At 41.5% G+C, this 16,075-nt stretch overlaps 1 protein-coding gene across 2 annotated transcripts; it reads right to left on the bottom strand.

Annotated features, from left to right (window-relative positions):
* Positions 1 to 150: 150 nt before the first annotated feature.
* Positions 151 to 15,656, bottom strand: nup155 (nucleoporin 155). Of its 2 annotated transcripts, none has more exons than XM_051938693.1 (34): positions 15,585 to 15,656; positions 15,035 to 15,202; positions 13,103 to 13,240; positions 12,895 to 12,991; positions 12,695 to 12,765; positions 12,519 to 12,611; positions 11,863 to 12,126; positions 11,701 to 11,774; positions 11,486 to 11,577; positions 11,301 to 11,398; positions 11,039 to 11,206; positions 10,844 to 10,944; positions 9,490 to 9,660; positions 9,276 to 9,386; positions 9,011 to 9,105; positions 8,831 to 8,916; positions 8,498 to 8,627; positions 8,311 to 8,377; positions 8,093 to 8,208; positions 6,774 to 6,877; positions 6,442 to 6,575; positions 6,075 to 6,266; positions 5,674 to 5,812; positions 5,462 to 5,597; positions 5,215 to 5,368; positions 5,014 to 5,118; positions 3,539 to 3,693; positions 3,195 to 3,324; positions 2,991 to 3,104; positions 2,764 to 2,884; positions 2,570 to 2,680; positions 2,106 to 2,242; positions 1,894 to 2,000; positions 151 to 1,002 (listed from the first exon to the last, which is right to left on the bottom strand). In XM_051938693.1, the coding sequence occupies exons 2-34, from the start codon at positions 15,174 to 15,176 to the stop codon at positions 864 to 866; spliced, it is 4,092 nt and encodes a 1,363-aa protein (XP_051794653.1). In that variant the 5' UTR covers positions 15,177 to 15,202; positions 15,585 to 15,656; the 3' UTR covers positions 151 to 863. The 2 variants fall into 2 exon arrangements, with proteins under 2 accessions (XP_051794653.1, XP_022071038.2); XM_022215346.2 differs by having other exon boundaries at positions 15,465 to 15,635.
* Positions 15,657 to 16,075: the final 419 nt, after the last annotated feature.

The following is a 16,075-nucleotide window of genomic DNA, read 5'->3' as shown; positions in this document are numbered from 1 at the left end:
TATCAACACAGCAGTTCAATGCTCCTTTCTGCTGATAATTATTTCTAAAATTCCACACAAAGCCGTACGGAAACCAAAAACGCCGACGTGTCCGGCTCACAGATGGCAGGTAGTTTCTGTATTAAGCTTCTTCAAAAACATTCTCATACACAAAATTAATGACGGGTTTTATTTATTTATAAAAATGTTTTCACTTGTTCTCAATGCAGGCCAGAATTTTCAGTGTAGCGCTGTGAACGGCGCCGTGTTAAAAATAGTTCCGTATTCAAAACAATCACAAAAGCACTCATACACGACAGCACCGTTTTACCACCCAAGCAGACGAAATCATCACTCTGAATAACACGCAAAGTGTGTGAATGTCCTTTGGCAGGAGAGACGAGGCCAAGTTATATACATAATTACAACATACAACGCTAAATTGTTTGGAAGCAAAAGCAGAACAATCAAAATCATTCCCGTGTGGTGAAAAGGCTTTCAGAACAATTTCATGCTTCTTCGTGTTTCGTTGGAAAAAGCTAAACTCAACATCCTACCACTTTTAGGTATCCGACAGCTGTTTGCACACAACGCAAATGACAGCGTCCTTTCTTTCTAAAGTTACATTTCAGCACGATTAGACTAACAAAATGTATCAAATAAGTTATAAAACTCATCTCTTCAGTCTCGTTTGTTGTTACCAGAGGATTACACACTGAAGAGATAAAGAGGCTACTCCCTCTACTGTGGAGTACAAACGCCATCATTTTGTGCTTCCTGACAACGTAATCACACTTTTAAATCGGCTGTTTACTTTAAGGCCAACAGTGCAAGACCCAGAGGTCACCTGTCCCTTGTCCTGATGATGAATGTAATTAGAAACGTCAGTGGAGTTTCTCCAGCTTCGCCTGCAGCGACTTGAAGTTGCCGATGGTTTGCTGAAGGGCTGAGTTTGGGCTCAGCGACTGCAGCTCTACAAGGTATCCACAGATGTTGTCAAGACATACATTAGTGAAGCGGCGTCTGGAAAAGAGGGACAAACAAATCATTACACCAACTTTAACGCAGGTTTTCAGGGAGAGTCTGTCTTACACTAGGCGCTCTTTACTCACTGGTTTCTGCTTATTACCAACAGCGGCTCCTTGCTGAGCTGCGTAGGAGGGATTGCCATGGAAAAAGCGGAATTTACACTAAAAAAGGCCGTAACTTTGGAAGCACTTGTTGGATATATATAGACAAATGCATCCCACTGTGTTCAGCTTTAGCGTTTGACAAGTAGCTCTGACCCACAGCGATCCAACATCACAGGCAGAAATTATCAAAACACAAACGAAGCATCAAGCTCGGCCAAACATTATCAGGCATTTGGAGCTTAAGGCAAGGTTTTATTTGTTTGTCTATTGTGTCTTTGACTGCCTGCTGGTAGCTGGTGTTGGCAGCGCACAAGTGATTGACAGATATGAACTGTTGCCTAGAAACAGCAAAAATGCAACTCGCTGAAAAAAAAAATCCACATCTGAGTGTGAAAAAGACCAGGGCGGTTTTAAAGTATAATAATTTTGCTGCTCTCACTGTAGATTCAAGGTCGTAAATTTTCTGTTTTATATTTTGAGGGAAAATCAGCTCCAAAGTGAAGTATCCACCTGGAAGAATGTTACTCAGAGGGATCATGTTCATCAAAATCTTACATTGTCAGCAGTGGATTTACACATCTACAATCACAGTTTATAGTCTCGGTTTTCATCTAAACCAGCCTAGAACAAAGTGAGCAGATAGGAAGGGCTCATGCTGGTCATTAACAGTTGTTCAGAAACACACTGGGTGATAAATAAAGCATCACAGGGAACATCTAGGCTCAATCAAACAACACCAGAGCACCCACTACAGGCCACAAGCTGAACAGACGGTGATTACCTGTCATATGTCGGTACTCTGCTGGGATCATCCACATATCCTGAGAGAAGCACGTGGATACACTCCACCAGATGGAGGGGTTTCTTCAGCCGCTGCCAGCAGGGATCCTACAAAAGCCAATGAGGCAGGCGAATGGATTAAAAGAGACAATTTAGTCCTCGCTGAAATGATTAAAGAAACTTAAATGAACATCTGAAAGTGAAGCACGATACCCGAGTTTTGAAGAGTTGGTCGTAAACCTCCAGGAGACGCGGCAGCTGCACTCCAATCTCCTGCATGGTGCACGTGACAAATCCCACATCCCAGTTCAGTCGGCAAACCTCCTGCTCCAGGAACTTCACCAGGAACTCTACAATCACAGGACGCATGTGTCAGCACTTGTTAACACTGCTCTCTCAGCAACATGTTCACTACTGGGGGCACAAAACCAATTATGCGCACACATGCAAGTACCGAGATGTGTACAAAGTGAGTCAATTCACGGACGGGTTTGAACACGTCAGTTGTAAATGGAGGATAATTTCACCTGGAGGATTGTGCATCACCCCGCAGGCCAGTACACCAGCGGCAGGCTGACATTAATCATGCAAAGAGGAAGTCTAATTACGTTATAGTTCGCAAAATTGCAAGCTGGAAAATTCTAACGAGCCTAAAAGTGAATATAATTACAGCCTACCCAGTGGAAAGTATCTCGGCGTTCCAGCGTAAATCTTTCCCAGTGATACCAGCTTCAGATTGAGAGACCTCATCCTGTCTACTGGACTCATGGCCACAGAGTCTCCCAGCTCTGAAAGACAAACTCTCATCAGTGACACGTGCAGTGACTCAAAGCAGGGTGAACGACGCTGGCAAAGTTTTTATTTCGCTCACCTTTCTCCAGTATCTCCTGCCACAGTGAGTGCACCAGGATTGGGTCAGAGTGTCCGGCGCAGTGGATGATGGCCAGCTTGCACTCGGACAATTTGAAATGGTCGGCAAACTCTCCGTAGAGCTGCGCGACAACAAAAAAACAACACAAAACCTACTGTTAAAAACAACAGCCTTTGTTCATTATATCTGGTCAGCTGATACTCTCTTATTCTGATGTTTTATGCTACCTTTGTGATGTCCATGAGCTCCGAGTCCAACTGAGAGATGACATTTTTCACCGAGGGATGATGGGAGTACTGTCTGATCAAAGTTTCCTGGATCTGTACTTGAATACGCACAAGCTAGAAGATCCAAACAAACAGAAAATGAGTGGTTGTTGATTTTTTTTTCTTATTCCTAGATTTCTCTGGGAATCACCCAAGAATAAGTACCTCCATTTTCTCCTCCAGCTCATGAAGGAATTCTCCATCAGATGCCTGAGCGGTGATGCACGAGGAACTCTTAGCAGACAGGATGGCTCGGGCAATATACTCCAAACGCTGCTTCAGAGAGATCTCAGTGCTGCATAAACAGAAAAACAAACAACATGGTGCTTTCAGAAAACCATGTTTTCACTGAAAAATTGAAAAAAAAATGACAGGCGTCCGCTATAGTCAGTCCTGGGTTCAAGTCCGACCCACGGCCTGGAGTCAGTGTTGGAAAGCTGCTCATTTACTAGTTACAGTAAACAAACACAAAAATTGATGTTACTGTATTGCTGTTGTCGTGTCTGAACCTGTGCATGTCAGCAAGTCGGGCCAGAACATGAGCAGCTTTGCCAAAGTTTCGATTCTTCTCATAGTAGCGCCACAAGAGGTCCATATTGTGAACTTTACTCTGGTCCTGCTTGATCATGTGCATCAGATGTTCTTCCAAATACGGGGAATTCACCTGCTCAACAAAGGACAGATAAAAGGAAAGCCGTCAGACAGACCGCATCTAATCACAGCAGTTATACTGAGGAGTACGCAAAAACTAAACTTCAGCAATCTGAGTAAAACAGGAATTCTAATAGGCAGTGTACAGAGCCTATTTTAAGTTAATACTAGTACTTTAGGGGGCTTTTTTATAGTGTAATCAGTCTTATTTTATCAGTAAATACACCAGTTTTTGAGTGTGTGGGAGTGTAAACTCTACATCAGGGGTGTCAAATTCATTTCAGCTCAGGAGCCACATTCAGACCAGTTAAATCAGAGAATAATAACCGATAAATAACCACAACTTCAAATTTCTCCCGTTGTTTAGATGCAAAAAAAAGCACATTCTGACAATGTTTATCTTTCAGGAATTATCTTTCTAAGAAATATTTTGAACAACCTGAACTTTCTTAAGAAAAATAAGTTTAATTTCAGCAATATTATGCCTCAATTTATCATTTACACATTGCAATTTACAGATCACAGTGTGTTCGCAAAGGCACAAAACATCTAGTCACAGGTATTCGGAAATTAATGATATGGCATTTTACTTTGTGATCAAAATGATGAAAGTAGGACAAAAAAGACAAGAAACAACAAAAAACAGACAAAATGTTACAAAAATGAGACGCAAAATGATAAAAAAAAACGAGACAAATGACATGAAATTTAAAAAAGAGACAAAAAATGAGACAAAAAGTTACAAATGACAAAACGAGAAAAAAAAAAAATCACACAAATGAGACCAAAAATGACAAAAGCGAGAAACAAAACAGCAAAAAAGTAGAAAAACAACACAAGCGAGGCAAAAAACACAACACAAAATAACACAAACGATACACAAAACAACAAATAAAGCTAAACACAAAATGACCAGAAAAAGATGAAAAACACGAGACAAAAAGGAAACACAAAACGACAAAAACATGAGACAAACAACAAAAGTCAGACAAAAAAACCCACTAAAATAACATAAAAAATCAGACACAAAATGACAAAAGAACAATGAGCAATCTAGTATTTTACTTTATGATCAAAATAATTAGTCATGGTCTAGAAATTATTTTAAATTTATAGTTTTACTAATTTACAGTTAATCTCTTCTCTGTAATTTTAATACTTTACAAAGTCTCCCAATGGGCCGTTTTGGACCCTCTGGCGGGCCGGTTTTTGCCCGCAGGTTGCATGTTTGACACCCCTGCTCTAGATGAAACCAATATACACAATAAAAAATCTGATCAAAATTACATTTAAACACAAGTCTGACAATCACACACATGCATTGACATTATACCTCTAGGAGCTTGTCAGTCAAGTCGGCCTGAATCAGCCAGTTGTAGAGAGCGATGTGAAACAACTCGTCCTGAGACCTCTGGGCCAGGCCAAGCATCTGCTCACACTACGGGAGGGGGGGGCAACAGATTTTCATTAGAAATGCAAATCATACAGGGCATTGTGGAGAGAAATAAGCATCACCTGTCTCCTTCTGACTCACGTGAGCTGTAGCTTCCTCGTTGCTGAGCATGTTGGGGTCAGAAGTCATGACAGGAGGTCCAGGCTGCTTCGGGACGCTGGGGGACTGAGGGGCAGCTTTGCTCTGGTTCACCAGCTCCTGCATGGTGTCTGTGATGCACTTATAACACAAAAGTCTGCAGTGGAAAAAGGAGGGCGGCAAAATAATTGTGGCAACAACAGCCATCTCTCATGCAGATGGTTTGTGTGTTATTTCTTTGTTGTGTTACCTTTCCTGGAAGGCCTGCTGTCCCACTCTGTCCTCCTCAGGCTCTCCATTCTTGTAGAAGTGGGGTCCAAGTCTTTGTGGGTCCTTCTTGTCTGCTGCTGTGAGGCACAACTCGAGCACTCCCTCGTAGAAACGCACTAAAAAGTTAAACAGCATCAGCTTTGTACTAACGATCCAAACACAGACAGTAGAGATTATCTTGCTTGTTCCTACCTTGTCTGTACTGGGAGCAGACAAGCGGCAGGTCCGTGTGCTGGCTGATCTGCTGGTAGAGCCGTAGAGACTCTCTCAGTGTTCTTTCTTTATCTACTTTATTCTGGATTTGCTTCGAGCTCTGCAGCAACTCATTAGCCTGAGTGCAAGACAAAAGCAAATTCAGTACTGAGACGCATAAATCAATGCGGGTAAATCAATAACCTCTTAGTACAAGAACTTGTTGCCTCAACAATTATCTGGAAGATTACAAGAAATGTGAATACAAGACACAGAAACATCAATAAAATAAAAATGTGACACCCCTGAAGCTGTGATATATTCGATGTATTGTTTTGAAAATTCAGCTTAGAATATTTTAAGGAGGACTCCAAACAAAAAAAGTGTGGTTGTGTGTGTACCTTGGAGCAAACGCTGTCATCGCTGCTGTACAGCAGGGGACAGATGTCCCGAAGGTGATTACTGATGGCATCCACAGAGGCATTATCTTTGATGTAGACATTAATGAGTCCTGTGATGAGCGCTCCAGATAACGCCTTGCCCCGGATCACTACATCCTTAAAACTTGCTCCCTTCATCTGCTCTTGGAACTCCTTCACAAAAAGCACAAAAACAGCAGAATGAGCAATGAGCAGTCCTGGAACAATGGGGGAGCTCGTGCTGTACACCGTGTTTCTGGCTGAAGACAAAATGTATGACATTCAGGAAGACACGCAGCAGAGACACATGAGGCCATGTTTGCAATGAAGGATTTGTAAACACGAGTACCTTTGGTAGTTCAGACATAATGAGGCTAAACTGATGATCACAGAGGAGCTTCCAGAGGGCCAGAGTCTGATAAGAGCGATGCACTAACTGCTGGATGCCCTGCAGGGACACTTTCTCATAGACCTGAGCCTTGGCTGAACACAGAGATGAAAAAAACAAAGAGGCTCAGATTAGAGGAATATTCAGGAACAAAGACATCAGTAACAAGTGAGGAGTGCTGAACACAAAGTACATCACTGTTCTGTCTTGTGTTGACACATAAAAGTTGCACATCCGTTCAGATTTTGATGGAAATATTGAGGAAAACATGAAAACTTGTACTAATAACTCACTGTGATATTTCCTCTGAAGCTCCTGCTGAACCTGCTGAGAGCCGACTCCATCAGGACGCATAAATCCCAGCAGCCTTTGCTGCAGGTTGGCAGGCGAGCTGAAGCTAACAGGGAGCAGAACAGATGTTACACACAAGGGATGGAAACTAGGCCCAGCTCAAGAAGAGGATTTACAGAACTAGATCCGGTTTTTGCTGGTTCCAGTTTCATGTAAAAAGTGCTCACAGTGACAGCAGAAGTAATATTAAACAGGAAAGAACATGTATTTTCCATATGAGCTTCATGATCAGTCACAATGAATTTGAGGTCATTAAAACACAGCTTTGATTTGGTAGCTTTATGTTCTAAATCAGAGGCCAAAAACAATTGAGAAAGCTACATGATGACACGGCAGGTATTTTTCTCATTGAACTGGAGTCCACATGAAACCATTCCGCTATTTTCTGATATTTGTGATTCACAGAGAGTTGATTTGCTCTTTTTGTTCATATTCGGTGATGTTTTGATCAGGAAAGCCGTGTGCCAGTGCAAAAACATCAAACACAAACTAACAATTGACATAACACAATTTGCCAAACCCAAAAACTGTAAAAGCGAAGAGAATCGAACTTTTCAATCGTCCTTGAACTCATCATTAGCGACATGCGGTTTAATCGGGAAAATTAACCTAATTTAAACTTATCATTTCATCAAAATCACTTTATTCTTTGTGTCATTTCAAAATGATTGGAAAAAAACCCCAAAACAAAATGTTTGCACTAATCAGATCATGTAAAAACCAAATAAATTTACCTAGGAAGCCATAAGTCACTCGGCTGCGACCAAGAATCACGTGACAAAAACTCACTCTCTATTTGAGTCAACTGCAAGCTGCGTTTACACAAAGTTGAAAGGAGATAAAAATGGTATATAGTGGAGAAGTTATGGAATATACATTCAACATGGTGATATATCTCTCTAGAGCTGATGTGTCGTATCGTGAAAAAGTTTGTAGAGGTCGTAAAATCTTTTCAGTAGTGAAATATCCGTAGTTAAACTAAGCACAGACAACACCTTGGGGAACTTGAAAAATGTTGTCCACGTTGAATCCAGCTTATGTTATTTTAAAATTCCAATTTTAATGTAAAAATTCAAACAATCAAAGAAATTCAACTTCAGTTTTTTTGTTCTTGTTTATGTTTTATGTCACTATAACTTTGCTATGTTGCATAAAAGATATTTTAGCGTTGTGCTGCTTCCATAAAAGCGCAGAAATATGTACAGGAACCGCTGGGGGTTAATTCAGTGTAGGAATAAGCAGGCAGACAGGGAGCTCTTACCTTGCAGCACCGAGAGAAGAAGGACTGAACTGAGAGTTTTTATCAAGAAACTCCTGCAAACCAGAGAGCTCCAGAAGGACCGACTCCAGATCACCTGCAGCAACGCAGCTTTCCAACTGTGGGGACGACGGGTAGCATCCAGTGTTAACTAGTCATTCTGAAAGCCTCTAATTAATATTCAACTGTTGAGAATAAATGCAATCGTATTTGTTACTCACAATGCTGACAGACTGATTTCCTTTGCTTATGGTCTTCTCGACTGCAAGGCTGCCATCCCAAATATTTCTGAGGGAGGAAGACGAGCTGTCACACATCAGCATCCAGAGTTTTTGGCTCAAGACAAACTCTCATATTTAAGCTTTTGGGCCACAAAAAATGTGACAAAAGAAAACAGGATTTACTCACCCAAGAATGCGAGCAAAGTAGACACAGATGCCGTTATGTTTTCCAGAGAAAATCACCTCTGGACCGGCTGACAAGGGCGTTCCAGAGGGCATCGGTGTAAAAGGTGTGGCAAATGCCGGGGGTACGATTCCTGAGTAAGGCAGTGAGAATGTGTACAAATTCACTGTATGGTCTGCCAAGTGTGAGACATTTCAACAAGATTTTTTCTATGTCCTGTTTACTCATGAAGAGACAGTGTGCGTGTACGAGGCTGCAGACAGTGTCACAGTTTGCTCTTTATCTTTAGCACATCCCACGAGCCAGGTGGACACGACTAAATATTTACTCATTTACCAGGTGCTGGAGAGCTCATCACAGGCCCAACAGTGCTGGGAGATGTCATGGCTGCAGGAAATCTCATTTGTGCTTCTCCTCCATATCTGACCGCAGCAAAAATAAAAGACCTCCGTTCAAGTTGTGAACGACCGTGTGAATAAACATAAATATTTACAAGAACAAGCCGTGCCATCTGACCTGAAGAAGGCTCTGGTGGCCCACTGCGAAACCTCTCGGTCGCTGGCTGCATTGGAACAAGCCAGGATCAGCGCTGTGGCACAAGCCTGCTCCTCCTGAACAGAGCAGAGGACGTGTGAGAAACATGGTTGAATGAATAGTGTGTGAACGTGTTTGTGTGTCATCCAGGCTGCCGGCGCATGACACGAAACCATTCATGTGTGTCATGCATAGGTTTAAGGCTACACGCCGTGATAAGGGGATTATAAAATATTATGCACTGCACCCTGTGCAGCTTGAAGAAGCGTTCGATCTCTTCGCTTTCCCCTCCGGCGCAGCTCACGAGGAGGTGACGGAGCTGGTCTACTGGGCGCAGTTTTTGGAAGATGTGACTCCCCTACAAGACAGCAAAGAGTCAACACTAAGCCATTGTTTTGTCACAACATAACAGGATTAAGGTCTTGGTGTGCGACATGATGAGTCATGACGGTGCTTTTAACCTTCGCAGAAAGAAGGACAAACTTCTGCGGAGGGATATTGTGCTGCTCGACCACCACAGGGGAATCGGTGATGGGAATGAGTTCCTTGTTCAGAGGAGTAAAAATCTTGGCTGGCTTTTCTTCATTGAGGGCACAGAGAGCCCAAGAGTGTCCATCTACATTAGACATCATCTGTAATGTAATACAGAGGAAAGAGAGGCATAGGGATTCTCTTAAGCAGTGGTTTGTGGATTTTAGGAAAGAAAGCTGTTGGGAAAAAGTTCAGGAAATATGACAAAAAATAAATGTATCATTTAGCAACAAACAGCAGTTGTTAACAATTAAAAAAGCAATGGTTTTAGGTGCTCTAGATCAGGGGTGTCAAACTCCTATTACTTCAGAAGCCACATTCAGCCAAATTTGATCTCAACTGGGCCGGACCAGTAAAATCAGAGCATAACAACCTATAAATAACCAAAACACCAAATCTTTCCTTTGTTTAGGTGCAAAAAAGTACATTCTGAAAATGTTCACATTTAAGGAATTATCTTTTTACAAAACATTATGAACAACCTGAAATTTCTTAAGGAAAATAAATTAAATTTCAACAATATTTTGCCTCAGTTTATCATTTACACATTAAAACTTACAGATCACAGTGTTTCTACAAAGGCACAAAACATTTAGTCCTCTGGAACTGAACGTTATTTTACTTTATGACCAAAAAGACAAAATATTACAAAAATGAGACACAAAAGGACAAAAGCGAGAATCAAAATGACAACAAACGAGAAACAATATGAAACAAAACAAAAGAGACAAAATGTTCGTCAAAAAAGTAACAATGCGGCAATAAAATGGATAAATGACACGAGCGAGACAAAAAAAGACACAAAATGACAAAAAGGAGACACAAAACAACAAATAAAGCAAAACACAACATGACAAAAAAGAAACACAAGCGAGACAAAAAGGAAACAAAACAATACAAACAGGAGACAAACAACAAAAGTCAGACAGAAGAAGAAAAAACAACAAAGGCAAGACAAAATATTACAAAAATGAGACACAAAACAACGCTGGACAACATAGTATTTTACTTTATGATCAAAACAATTTGTCTAGAAATTATTTTAAATTTGTAGTTTTACAAATTTACAATTTGCAATTAATGTCTTCTCTGTAATTTTTACTCTTTACAAAGTCGTCTCATGGGTCGGTTTTGGCCCGCAGGCCGCATGTTTGACACCCCTGCTCTAGACCATTTCTAACCAAAAAGCATGTGTATTTGCACGCTGTGCTACAGAGAGGCATTCAGTGGTTGGAAGACCATTAAACTGAGTGTGAAATTTGAATATTTATATTATGTGCGAACCTGCGTCTCCATCAAAGGTTTCTTGAAGGGAAAGGAGTCGTGATTGATGCACCAGAGGATGTCACTGTCCTCTGTCTCAGAAGCAGCCATTAGCAGAACACCTGTAAGACGCAAAACGCATTACAGGCAGACTGTGATATGTTCAGTGAGCTGAGCAGAACACTGCAAGCTAGAAACAAACATCTGGTCCATTACCTTTGCTGTGTAGTGCTTTATGGACCTTTGCAGGTTTCTGCAGGGTGGAGGAGGCAGAAAACCCCGGTGGCAGACGGACGTGGACCAAAGCTAGCAGGCTGGGCCGAACTGCAACGTGCTTCTGGTGTGGAGGGGCAAAAGGCGTGGTGCTGAAGTAGAGACGCACACCTGCAGAAATAAAGCATTAATATAGGCGTTCACAATGCAGAAACACATCACTGACTACTTGTTTTCATCTTCACTACAGTTTGGTGATCTTTACCGGCATGTGTGACAGCGAGCAGGTGGCAGTCAGAGGACTCAGATCTGTCAATCACAGAGATCTGGACAATTGGTTTGAAGACAGAGCGATCTATTGTCCTGAAAATAAAAGAGATTGAATCAATAATCTCGCTTCCTAGTGAAGGGAATTAATATAATAAGTGAGAGAAGCACATTTGAGGTTACCTGGCAATGTTTCCAGCAGCTGCAACAATAGAACTCTGTGACATTGTTGCCACACGACTCATAGCTTGTCCGTCAGCTCCCAGGTCATACACCTGAAAAACACACCTTTTACTTTACCTCTGCTCACTAACAATCACTACAGATGAGTGTCAGCCTTCTTGTCAAGTTGAAACAAACATACATTAGAAAAAGTAATATATTTTTAGGTGTCGTACCTGCAGGACACCTTTCTCAGAGCGTGTGAAGAGTGTATTGCGTGAGTTATCAATCGCAATCTGCACAATGGGGTCTGTGGAGCACAAGAACACAAAAATGTTCAAGTGATCAAATCCATAAAAACACTTCACTCCATGTGGAAAAGTGAATCCTCTCCCTACCATCTTCAGAGAAGGAGAACTGGAGCACAGATGGGATGAGGAAGGACAGAGAGCTTTTGGAGTGGTTGATTTTTCTGCAGCGCTGGCTCAACCAGCCGGCCTCGGCCTGGTAGGCGATCTCATAGAGGCAGCCGTCCTTCCCGGCCATAAAGATGCGTCCCAGGTCGGTGGAGGTGATGGACAGGATGTAGGTGTTGTCTGTGGGGATTGAGAACAGGGGGTCTGGCAGCAGCTGCATCCCACCAGACATGCTGTCGTTCAACCCTGTAAACAAAGCAGAGACACAGATGACCCAGATAAACCAAGACAAGCACGGCAGGATATTATTAGCAATGCTGCGAACAAAACGTGGCAGCGATGTGGGATATGATACTTCAGTTATTTCTACATCTCACCCTGATGTCCACACAAGCTTCACTGCAGTGATTTTGAACAGCTTGCATGACTTTTGCAAAAAACATTTATAACAACAGTGTGTTTGCACAACAGCCGTCAGTACTTTTTTGGAATATCTGGCATTTGTTTGCATATATTCGACAATGTATACAGGAACATATTGAGCTTATACCTGCGACTTTTCATGTTTTACATACCCCTACAGCGACAGCAGCTAGATCTTTATTTGTACTGCAGCATGACATGGTTCTAATACTCACCAGCTTGGCTCTTGGGAAAACTGAGGCCGAGGATGACGACATCTACAGACGTGGCCAGCACCAAGAGGTAGTGAATGTGTGGCTGTAAAATCCCTGAGCAGACAAAAAACACCACTCATTAATATTATTAAAATAAAAATAATACAATTCAATGCTGACTGAGTGTTGATGCATACCTTGTTTTGGTTTCACAAGGCCCACTGCCAGAATAGTTTCAATCAGGCCATCAAAATAGGCCACATCTCCTCTGCAAGGAATACAGCAGAAAGAAAGAAAGAACCATCTTGACTCAAGGTTTGTCATCTATTAAAGCTCACAATGAAACGTGAATACTAATAATACTGAAGTGGTCTGGGTAACATAAAATGGTACACACCCATCTTCATAATTCCACATAAAGATGTCATTATCGATTGTAAGCCACGCTCGAGAGATCTCAGGGAAAACCCCCATCATGCAGTTAAATTGCATGTCTGTAGAATGGTTAAGCACAAACACAAACTTTTTGGGGCAACAAAAGCAAGAGCAATGAACGAAACATGTGGAGCAGTGGATTAGTTTCTCCTAAACGACTGAAAGGATACGGCTGAACTGCTCCACCAGCTCAGGTGGCAGAGGGACTCGGCGAACAGCGCTGAGCTCTGGGAGGTTTGGCACACTGAGTAAACCGGGTCCCTGGAGGGGGTAGTCCATATCCGACACTCCAGACAGGGACGGCATATCTGTTAACAAAATAAAAGAACAGCAAGTCTGATTATGGCACTCACTTTTGTGCATCCAAATCAGAATAAACTTCAATGCACACAAAAAAATGTTACAATATGAAATGGAGACACACGTGCAGTTACACTTTAAGCCATAAAACTGCAAAAAAATTCTACGTTCATGAGGAGTATAATATTGACCTTTTGTTGCTTTTGCTATTGTAAAGATGTTGAATGATTGTGTGTTACATCGAGAAGTGTGCGTAGCAATTAGCATAAAATTGCCAGTTGACACATATTGTGTTTTCCCTGTCTAACAAACAGTAGAAAACTTGTTAACCATCTTGATACTTCACTTTTATATACCACCTATAAACCCCACAACTTATTTTATATCATAATCTGAGAATATTTTGGGAGCCTGTATTTGCTCTGCATCAACACAAGTTTCCAATGTTGTTCACCTTTATGCTACAGAAACAGGACAAATTGTGATATCGCCTAACCCACTTATTGTGGGTGTGTCAAATCTGGCCCGAACACAACAGTAGGGTCAGTCAGCAGGACAGAGTTACAAACATACGTTCTTAGTTGCAGCCTTTGCTATTTGGTAACTCCATTGCTTCAAATTGTGATTTTGATTTGAATTTTTTGTCAAACATTTTGATAGAGCTTACAAATTAAACTAGCGTTATATTTCAGCCATATCATCATCTTGTGTGTGTGGAGATTCTCAGTCATTCATGTCATGGTAATTCCAAGAGCTTCAGTAAGACGCAACTAGACTTTTATGGTTCTTTCTGGTCGATGAGAAAGTTCCACCTCTGATCTTGGCGGCTTCTTGAGTCCTTACTGGATGATGGGGAGTCCCAGATATATACTGTCTCTCCCCAATCCCATATCTAAGGACCCATTCGTGACCCAAAACCTGCATGCCTGGAGGTTAAATGAAGCTCAAAATGTTATAATACTGGTCAAATTTTCTGGGAACAGTTGTCAAGACTGCATTATATGGTAATTGGTGTTGTGGGATTTGGGGGTTAAAATATACGGATGTCTAGGAAGCAACACCATCTCAGTCATTGCAGTAAAAACAAAACCAAGTGTACAGGGCGTCAAATTGTCCCGTCAACCAGTCGAACTCAGGGTACTTGCAAATGAATGTGCATATAAATTGAGCTTTAACAGTTTAAAACAATCATGATTGACATCTCACATGTCCAAAACCAAAAAAATGCTGGCTAAATTATTATAGAAGTGTAAAAGGAGTATATAAGTAGGTAAAATTTAGTTATGTAGTTAAATGCTGTCCACACAAAATGAAGTATACTGTTTCACAACTTTAAGGCACGATTATGTCAAGTTTTAGTCGACAAAGGCATCACATTTCCCACATTTTCAGCCTGGTTTGGTGTCACCACATTGAGGGACTGAGTAACCCATATGTGCAGAAATATCCAAATAACCCCAGTTAGAACTAAAGCATCTCCTTGGGTAAGAGATGAAACATCTCCAAGAACACTTAAATAACGCAGCACTCTGAATTTATTTAACTGTGTCTCTTCATCACCACCCACAATATTACCCAGAATCCCTCCTTAAATCTTTACTGTGTGCCTAAATCTGTGTGTAAGCTGAGAAGCAACAAAAGTTACTCAAATCGTCTGTGTGAAAATTTTGATCAAAATCTATTGTGATCACTGCTTTTATCACTCAACCTACTTTTCCTTCCGTTCCTAGTTTGACATGGGGGACCTTCAGTAAACAAAAACAGCTTGGGATCTATGGTTGGGGTCTTTCACCACAACTTACTGTGTGAGGGGACGCTGAGCAGCTCTGACAGGTCAGGAAAGCAGCGGTCGTCCTGTAGATGTCTGTCAATCAGCCGGGCAGAGTTCTCCAGAGCTTCGGCCAGCGCAGCGGCGGGGCTGCTGGGTCCAGCGGTGGACGGCATGGCTGGGCAACCACCGCTGACTTAATCTGCACGGAAACAGTTCAACCTGAATTAAACTCCAACAGCGCCAGATACACTTCACTGGACGTCATATGTCAACAGCGGAGAGATAAACCGCCAAACTCTCAACCTAAATGTGCCTGTGACTCGTGCTAGCCAGTGTTAGCAAGTTGTTAGGACGCCGGTTAGCTGACCGTCAGCTACCGTTAAACCCCTATTATTTAGCATGCAAGCTAGCTGCTAGATAAGTGTGACATAAAGGATTTTAAAGTGATTTCGTTGTTTTACCCGACAGAAATGGTTCCGCGTGACTGTAAGTTATTTGGTAAATAAGTTGCGTTGAACAGTTCGACAGCCGAATTTAAAGAAGTACACCCGAAACAAGCAGACAACCAGCAGCCCGCCAACCTCATGCACAGAAGCACAGAAGGGTTTTTTTTTCCGGGGGAGCAGCGTCATCTTCTTCTTCTTCTTCGCTTCTTCAAATTGTTAAAACAGGCGAAGAAGAACAGAAAGGGTGCTGTGCTGCCATCTAGCGGTCAATGACATTCTGTAGATATTTTTATCCATACGGAAGCGCAGATACAAAAGTATTTCTTGAAAAATGTAAACTAATTTGAATAAATAAAAGAAAACACTGAGTCATTGTTATGTAAAAGAAACAACAACTTTCCCTTGTATTATCTCATAAAATCTACAGAATATATTTTTGCCAGGTGGTTTATAATTTCAGCTGAAAGCCGAAAAAGTTCAGCTCATGTAATTGGCCATATTAAATGCAATATTTATTGTATTTCGAGATGTTCAGTTTTATTTTTGCTCTTAAAACTGGTGGTGGCATCATTTAATATAAGGAGTCATTTGCTTTTATAATAATAATAATAATAATAATAATAATA

This window comes from Acanthochromis polyacanthus, chromosome 18 (assembly GCF_021347895.1).
Source record: "Acanthochromis polyacanthus isolate Apoly-LR-REF ecotype Palm Island chromosome 18, KAUST_Apoly_ChrSc, whole genome shotgun sequence".
Taxonomy (NCBI): domain Eukaryota; kingdom Metazoa; phylum Chordata; class Actinopteri; family Pomacentridae; genus Acanthochromis; species Acanthochromis polyacanthus.
This window is presented reverse-complemented; position numbering and strand designations above follow the sequence as displayed.